General features: G+C 51.2%; 1 protein-coding gene across 3 annotated transcripts in view; it reads right to left on the reverse strand.

Annotated features, from left to right (window-relative positions):
• Positions 1–1,153: 1,153 nt before the first annotated feature.
• Fosl2 (FOS like 2, AP-1 transcription factor subunit) overlaps positions 1,154–9,129 on the reverse strand; it is a 22,320-nt gene continuing 14,344 nt past the window's right edge. For all 3 annotated transcript variants that reach the window (XM_004627387.2, XM_023710960.1, XM_004627388.2), the window contains exons 3-4: positions 8,649–8,756; positions 1,154–6,416 (exon numbers count right to left, since the gene is read on the reverse strand). In XM_004627387.2, coding sequence (XP_004627444.1) covers positions 5,898–6,416; positions 8,649–8,756 — 627 coding nt within the window. In that variant the 3' untranslated portion in view covers positions 1,154–5,897. The remainder of the gene's footprint in view (positions 6,417–8,648; positions 8,757–9,129) is intronic.

Below are 9,129 nucleotides of genomic sequence, written 5' to 3' on the forward strand. Positions count from 1 at the left end.
CCTGTTCCCTTGACTGCCAAGACAGGAGCTGTTCCAGAATATAACTCTAAGACCTTGGTAGGCCTGGCCATGGCATCCGTCTCCTGGGACCCTCACTGAGCAAAAGGAGAGGATCCTGCCCAATGGCAGAGTTTCAGCAAACAATTTCTCTCCACTCCAGGCAGGTCTGCTGGTAAAGAAAATTGAAACTTCTGAGCAGCACCGATCCCCTGAACCATGTGGACCCAAAGGGGATGGAGAAGATACTGTCACCCCTTCTAGGAGGGTGCTCTTATAAAGCTGTCATTATCTGCCCCTTCACAGATGAGTGAGGGAGGTTCAATGGCTTTCAAAAACCTCAACAGGCAAGGAGTAGTGGGAGTAAGTCTAGGATTCAGGGCCTCCCTGAGTCCCCATACAGGGCTCATGGATCCTCCAGAAAATGAGGCCTGCTCTCTAAACTTGCCTAAGCACACTGGAGCAAGTATGTAATTCCACAGCTACTCCTCAGCCAAGTGCCGTGCTCAAGTTTTACCTAATAACTGGTTTGCCTCCCTACAAGGAAAGAGCATCCCCGAAAAGATATTCCTCAGCTACCCCAGGTTTCCCAGTCTACAGGACAATGAGAACTGAGCTGACATTTCTGAGTATTTCACACCTAACAACCTGCCATCTTTCAGAAAGGAAGTCTAGAGATCCCATCACCACATTTATTTGCATGCCTGTTGTTTTCAGAGCCCTCTCCTGCCCTGCACTTGATTTTGTCTGGCCACCATGACAACCTTAGCAATAAATTTAATTGCTTCTTTGAAGATTTCTGGATTCCCAGAATCAACCTGTTCAAACAAAATACCCTTAAACTTTTATTGGTTCATGCTTTGGCAGCAGTTGACAGCTTGCTGAGAATTAGGCCCTGGGCAGTGGGAAATCCAGAAGGATGGGGTGGGCAAAGGTCAAGGGGGAAAGAATGAAGGCAAATCAGAGGGTTGGGGGCTCTAAAGCCCCTAAGCAATCCACTCTACAGCATGGCAGAAAAAACATTTCCAGTGATCTTTGTCCTCAGAAGAGACCTGCTTTACCCACAAGGTCAAAGGTAGCAAGAGTAGAAGAGAAAAAAAGAAGCTACAGAACAGAGGGGGAAAGATGGAATAAAGCGACCATCAGAGGCTGTTCGATCTTAATTCATTTTATTCTACAAAACGCTACTCAACAGAAAGTGGAAAAGCTAACAAAAAAAAAAAAAAAAAAATACCGCAAGGGAAAAATGTTTTAATATGTTCTTTCTTCCATAGCAGCAAGCTTTTTCTAACAAGCTTTCTTTAGTGCAAATACTGTAGGCTTGTGTTACATACAGTAAAACAACAGAATAAAAACAACAACAAATACCACCAGAGATGCTTCTATTCCTCAATTTTCAAAGCTATACAAAGATTTTGGGCTCATAGTCCTGCTTGGAAAAGTCAACATAGAGATCCTCCAATAGGACCCTTTCATCATTACTTTAAAAAATAAAAAAAAGTGCCCAGAAAGGTGATCAAGTTCCCCACAGAGCAACAGAAATCTTGTAAAACTTGTTTGCCTCCAGGGTCTAATAGTAGACTTCACTCCACATCATCAGCGTATCTCAAATACAAATGCACAAAGCTCGTGGGTTTCCACTATATACCAAAATACTACTATATACATCTCCCACTGCAAAATACACCTGATACCTAGTTTTTATACAAAGTCAAATATTTTCTTCCTCAAAATCAAGTGACCACAAACTAAAATAAATGGAATAATTTTTTTTTTTAATCAGAGCAGAGAAAGTAATTTTTGAGGACCAGGACAAGGTCTTTCACTGTATCCTCTTACAATGTATATTTCTTGACAGCCACTATCCCCAGAGGAATGACAACCCACCTTTAGAAACAGAACCTTTTTATACAGTTTATACAGCACATGTCACAAATCACTTTGGAAACAAAAAAAGCAAAATTATTGTAAATTTTTTAAAAAGTAAGCAAGAGAGAAAGGAACTGAATATTTTAATGCTATGTTTCTATTTAGGTTTGGTACAACACAAAGATGTAAACATTTAAAATAAATAATAAAATAAATGTCGATTTCTTTTCCCCCGTCCCTTCTCATGTCCTCCCCTCATCAAAATCTGACCCTATCCCTCCTGAACATGTTGTCAGCATTAGAAAATTAAAATCCTTTGTTGACACGTGGCCAAAGACCCAGGAAGCATGAGAAGATACCAAATTGGTAGTGGGATAACTGGGTTTCTTTCTAAAAAGCTGCAAGATACAAGCACACCTGGAAACACACACATGAGTACACACATACACACATACGTACATACACGCACACACCTGTCAATAAATAGTGAGATGCTGGCTTTTAAGATGAATGCCAAGAAGACTCAACAAGCAGAACATAGCAAGACCCCTTTACTTAAGTTTAAAAAGAAAGTTATACACACCAATATCCTACTGGTCCACAATTCTATAAAGATGCAGGTCACCCCTCCAGCCATCTCAGGAGTACAATAGAGCACAGGCCGGGCACAGGGAGGAGGGCAGATACCCCAGGAGATGGGTCTTTGAGAACAATCTTCAGGCTGAAGGCAATCTTACCTCGGGTCTTGAAGAAAGACCATCTCACCTCCAAGGGCGTTTGTTTAGCCACTACTTGGGGGGCCTTTTATAAGGGGATTCCTTTATCCCTTAATCTCATCCTAAAAGGGATAAATATAAAAGTGCCTAACAGTGCCTGACATGTCATAGGTGCTTATTCTTTTCCTTCTTCAGGGGCCACATGGATGTCTGATCAGGGAAGGAAATCAACCTGAACGTTACATGATAAGATTGTAAGGAGCACTGTTGGACCATCAGAGAAAAAGAGAAACAAGTTCTCATGCTCCAGACAGGTCAGTCCCCTTGTGATACTTGAAGTCAAATGGCAATAGAGAGACTCCTTTTCCCAAAGGCGAGGAAAAGCAGCAGCTCTTGGTGGCTCTTGCCTTTGAGATGCTTGTGTGACTAGCCACGGTTGGTCTCTCAACAGACAAAATGATGCCTCTTGCAAAACACCCTCCACCCCCAGGGGATTCTCTGCTTGGAGCTGGCTCTGGAAATTTCTGAAGTATCACCTGGGATCTGCTCTCTTTCCTGTCTCCAGCCACCAGGCCGAGGGGAGGACTGTTCTCACAGAGGCCAGCCAGGTGGCCACAAGGAGTGTTTCACACTGACCAGTCGAGGAGTGCCTGCAGAGCGCGTCCCAGAGCTGCGTGCAGCCCAGCTGGAGTCCACACGGCTGCCTCAGGGCTGAGTTCACAGAAAGGCACAGCAGCTCCTTGCCCAAGCACAAAGGAATCCCCACTGCAGCTGTTCCCTTAGCCGGAACCGTGCAGGAGAAAGCAGCAGGCCAGGCGTCTGGCGATGCCGGAGTAAGGATGTGTATGTGAGGGAACTTGGAGAGCAGGCCAGGATGAGGGGAGCGGGCCAGGACGAGGAGAACTGAGGGCACGCTCGTGACTCAGGTGTGAATATTCAGCCTTCCCTAAATAACTTGTGGCTCTGGGGAAGCCAAACATCCTCCTAGGACAGAGCAAGAGATCCACGAAGGGCCGAAAGTCAGAAGCCTTTTAAGTTCCGAGGGCTGGCTGGGTCCAACACCAGTGGAGTTTGAAATCTGAACCAAAGCCAAACTCTGGCTCAGCAATGTCCAGCTTGGCTCCAAGTCATAGACTGTGACCTGCATGGGAATCCACGCAGCATAGAGTGGGGCATAAAGGGGCTTTTAGAAAGAACACGCCAGAAAACAGCTCCATTGAGGATACACGATGCACAAAGAAGCAAATAACTCCCACCTGGCTATAAATACCACTTGAGATGATTAAGCCTCTCCAAGCTCAAAGTACCCAGTTTTCTTTGCCCATCTCCTGCTACTCCTGGCTGCTTTGGCTTCTTTGATTAATCTGAGATCGGAAAGCCAGCTGGCCAGTCTTCTTAGGAGCACCCCTCCCAGAGGCCCTAGAAACCAGAAGGCAGCCAAGGAACACAGGAAAGAATGTGTTCAAAGTATTTTGAACAAAATCTTTTCTCTTTTGCTCCCCTCTCTCTAGGTGGCTGACTCCTGCACACATCACTTCCACCCCTGCCTGGCTGTGTACTTTAGGCAGATGGCTCTTCTTCCTTGCTAGTGCATGCCTCGGGGTATGAAAGAAACAGGTCTGAGAAGCTGTCTCTACTCTCTCCAGAGCTGGACATTTAAATGCCACTAGGCTTGATTAAAATAGCACTGATACCATTTTGAATGGGTGGACAATGATCTCGAGAGCCAGATCACCAATAGATTCTCCAGCAGAGCACTAGCCCTACAGCGGCCAGAGGGACAAGAAGCCACTTCCCAGGACAGGGATCAACATGTTCTGGGGAGGAAGGCTCAGGGCTGGCAGGCACAGCCACGCTAAGCTGTGCTCCTGCTGGAGGTAAGGAGACCCACTGGAAGGGGGTAGCTCTCCTGCAGCAGGAAGCCACACATCCTAGCTGATGTCAGCAGCTGGAAAGATTCAACAGCCAGCCAGATAGTGCGTAAGCTCCAAGCCCCAGCATGCGGCTGTGTGCAGCCTGTTGACAGCAGGGCAGAAGGGTACCCTGGAATGAGGTGGGAGGAGTGTGAGGAGACAGCATTCACTCCTGAATCAGGGGGTGATGACCACAGAGGCCAGAAGGGCACAGCACTTCATTGAGATGTGTGTGGCCAGGTCAGGCAGGGCGGACTGGGTGCCAGGCTGCTGCCTCTGCTGACATCACCCCAAGGACAGCCTCCCGTCTCCCAGTCCCATCCTAGGCCCTTCCATCCTCTGAGGCTTGGGGAAGAGTCACCTGCTAAAATCTGGGGAGGGTCCAGGCCCACGCTCATTAAATCTCCGTGGGTGGCGTCACCCTGAGCGCCAGGGAAGGGTGGAGGCCAGCAGGGCCTGGAGTGATGTGTGTTTCCAAGGAAGGGGCTCCTCCCCAGTCTGGAGAGAAGGGTCCAGGGGCAGAATGGTGAGGCAGTAATTACAGGAGACGCCCTGCTCGAGACACCAGGAGAAGGGAAGCTGTCTGGGACACCATGTGGCTTTGTTAGCACTGCTTCTGGCCTGGTAATTAGGCACCTGGCACACCCAGACTGTGCCCACCATCTCAATCACACCCTTTCTTCTGGCCACGTTGATCTTCTGAAAGATGTTGCTAGGGTGAGGAGGAAGGGTCCTTCAGGCCTGTTCAGTGATGGTGGCATTTCCTGGGGAGCTTAGAGGACCCTGCCGTTGGTTCTGCTGATGGCAGTGCCCTGGGGAGTGTTGGGGAGAGAAGGTTCTGTATTGCACTTTGTCCCCTTCTGGACAAGTCAGTCCCAGCAGAAGAGTTACCTGCTGCCCCACCTCCAGAAATGAAGAGTTTTAATATCCAGATTACCCCGGTGAAATGTCATGGCAAATTTGATAAAAATGAAGAAGGAATAAAACCAACACTGGGGAAGGATGGGGCAAGTCAAGGGAGGATGAAACCAAAGGCACTGAGCATGCTTGGCCGGGCAGGGAAGGACACCATCATTTCAGAGACAATGGTATGACAGAGGGACGAGAATGGTCCAGGCCAGCTCCAGGCTCTTCAGAAGCCACCAAACCAGGTTCTCCATGACTTTTCAAGAAAGAAGATTTGCTTCCAAGATGAATGATGGAAAGTAAAGGTCCTAGGGCTTCCAGGTGGTCAACCAAGTCCTCTGACACCTCACCATCAAGTCCCACCTGGGTCCCCCAGAGCCTGGAAGCTCCCTAGAAGGCCCCCCTCTTGCCCTCATGGCCCTGGAGTGTTTGAACGTGCTGGTCCCTGGAAGGAGGCAGTGACGAGGACCCCTCCAGAGCTGGAAGGAGCGTGGGGTTACAGAGCCAGCAGAGTAGGGGAGTTCAAGGAGTCTGACGACTGATCCCCGCTGCTACTGCTTCTGCGATGAGCCTTGGAACAGGACTCAGAGGGTGACGCGGGCGACTCCTGCTCTAGGACACTGGGGTAGGTGAAAACGAGGTTTGAGGTGCCTGGAGTGATGGCAGGTGTGGAGGTCACCACGATGGGGGTGTGCAGGGGCTCCTCCCCGTAGAAGCCCCCAGCAATGCTGATGGGCTTGATGACAGAGCGCTGGGCCTTGTCCAGACCTGCTGAGGAGGATGAGGCGCTGTCCTCTTCCAGGGGCTCCTGTTTCACGACCACCGCTCCCACTGAGCTGCCCCCGCTGCGCATGGGCTGCAGCCCAGGGCCTGGAGGCGACCGGCGCTCCTCAGGGCTGACCTTGCACACAGGGCCATGAGCCACCAACATGAACTCCAGTTTCTCCTTCTCCTTCTGCAGCTCTGCGATCTCCTTCTGCAGGCCCGATTTTTCTTCCTCCAGCTCCTCAGTTTCCTGCACGGGAAAGAGGGATGTAAGGGACAGCAGCTTTCCAAGGACCTCCTGGGTGACAGTGATGGTCTAGGTGAGAAAAGCAAAAGCAGCGAGGTCCCCAGATGACCCACTGTGACAGCAGCCAGCTCACACACCTGGCCACAGACCTTATTGGTTCTGAGTCACATGCTGCGTCACAACTGCTTTTATTTCCAAAGAGGAAAGTTGGCTTGGAAGAGGGGTGAAATTGTCACAGCTACCATAACTGAGCACTTACTTTGTGCCCGACCCTGTATTATACATTTCACAGATCACAGTCCTCTAGAAGCTTCTGAAAGCAGATGTTATCAACAACCCATTTTTGCAGATGAAGAAACTGAGTTTCAGACAGGTTTAATAATTTATCCAGAGTCACAGAGCTAGCAGGCAGGGCAGTCCAGATTTCAATTCCAATGGATCTGATTCCACAGTCAGAATGTACATTCTACTGCCCCTGGCTCCCCAGGGAAACAGAGTCCTCCATGGAGAAGGGAACACAAAACGCAGCCCCCACCTCAGCCTGCCCCATCGCTCCTCCTCAGCCCCCACCAGTCGCCCTGAACCTGAAGCTGTGTACTAGTGGTCACTGGATTGCGCATGTTCCTCTGCCCCGGCACTGGGACAGTCCCTGCCTTGAAGTCAGTCTCAGCCAACCCCTGTGGGATCCTCCTATTCCTGCTCCAGGTTCTGAAGCCCCTGCCTCTGGGCTCCCAGAACTTGGAGCACATTCAGTTCAGCCACAGGAGGACAGGGGAGGCATCTGATAGCCTGTGGGACCAGCCATTTTACAAAGACCTTGACCCCCTTCTTTCCCACGAAGTGTACAAGGAAGGGGCAGCTGTGGGAGGGGAAAGGTGTGAGTCACTAGCCTCCCCCCACCCCAACTTTTTCCCTCACTCGGATTCCTGTTCATGAATGAGGACACACCAGATACTGGCAAGAGTTTCATTAAGCAGAGTTTAGTATATTCTGGGGTAAAAAAGTTTCCGTCTGTCTCAAGGGTCTGATGAACGTCATGAGCCTGAGAGAAGCTTCCTGTGGAGGATGTGGCTCGGGGGCCTGGGTGGCTGGGTCAGGGCCAGGGGAGGAAGGGGTGAAGGATGTGAGGCTTCTGGGAGGAGGCAGGAGGTAGGAGCTGGGGGAGGGCTGTCTGGGCTGGCGGTAAGAGACACCTCCTGAAGCACCCGGCCAGGAAGGCTAGCAGTGGGGAGGGCTGTGCTGAGGAGTGCCCCCGGCATCCATCTCATCCAGGAGGGAGAGCTCCAGCCACCCTGCCTGGCTCTACCACCTCCCTGGGGCTTTATGACAGGCATCACGGAACACACAGTACACATTCAGTGCCTGAGAGCAGGGCTTCAGGATGGAGCAAGGGGAGGTACCGGGAGGACGAAAGCCCCTGATGGGATGTACTCCAAAGGCCCACCCTGGCCGGGCACTGTGAGGACCACTGACAGTCTCTCAGATTTCCCCACTTAAAAGCATTCCCTCCAAGAGAGCCAGCCCTGGCTTTGGGCTACCTTACACAGCACGTGGTGCTCCCTGTAGGGCAAGGTGCTGGAGAGGGCTACGTGACACAGGTCAGGTCAAGCTTACCAGAGGGAGGGGCGGGGCCGTGGGCCCCCAGGTCTGGGCAATTAGGAAGCATGAGTGACTCAGATGGGGAGCATGAGGCTCCGAGGCTCTCAGCAGAGGTGGGGAACCCTGCTGCCGGCAAAGGAGATGAGAAACCCCAAGAACATGCAACTTGACTGGCACATGACCTGTTGACACTGGGACTCCCCACCCCCACCCACTCCAACCACAGCCTTTAGGCCAGGCTCGGCCCCCACTGCCAGCAAACCAGAAGGCAGCTAGAGCCTCGGGAAGCAGCCCTGGGGGGGGGGGGGTCTGGATCTGCCTTGGCTCCCAGGAGCCAGGAACACTGACACTCCCTACCCCCCATCCCCAGGAGCTCCAGCAGGTCTGACAGCAGAGAGTACTTGGCACTGAGGGACAACAGATGCCAGCTTACCAGGGCTGTCCAGTTCTTTTGTCCAGGCACAGCCTGGTAGCAGAGGCCTGGTCCCTCTCTTTTCATTCATCAAAGTTGACCCATGTGTTCACATAGGAAAGAATGTTCCGTCTCTGCTGATTCATCCACAGGGCACTTGAGAGAGCAAGCCCTGGGCCCTCTCACGGCCACCCCAGTGCTCCCACCCTCACAGAGCTCCTCACCGCCTGCAGCTTCTCAGTCAGCTCCCGGCGGCGATTCCGGCACTTGGCAGCAGCCAGCTTGTTCCTCTCTCTCCGGATTCGACGCTTCTCTTCTTCTTCAGGAGACAGCTAGGGGCCCAGGTTAAGAATCATGATTAGGACAAGGTGAATGGTTCAAGCATTTTATAAACTTGTATCGCAAGAAAGGTAATCAGCTCTTCTGGAACTGGGCAAGGGCCAGAGGAGGGCAAGAGAGCCAAATACCACCCTACTCCTGGCCAGGCACAGAAGTTCTAGAACCTACAGTCACCACCATCTGACTGCCTGGATGGTACTTGTTGCAGATTGCCCTGGAAGGTGATGTCACGTGTTTAAGGAGAACAAGGCAGCAAAGGGGCAGGGACTCAGTGGCCTGGCAGTATTTGTCATGTCAGGCCAAAGAGGAGTCCCCTCCATTAGCCAGGCTGGGCCCCATCCACTGCAGCAGCTTCCTCTAAACCCT

The sequence above is a fragment of the Octodon degus genome, unplaced genomic scaffold, assembly GCF_000260255.1.
Source record: "Octodon degus isolate 3935 unplaced genomic scaffold, OctDeg1.0 scaffold00019, whole genome shotgun sequence".
NCBI classification, from domain to species: Eukaryota; Metazoa; Chordata; class Mammalia; order Rodentia; family Octodontidae; genus Octodon; species Octodon degus.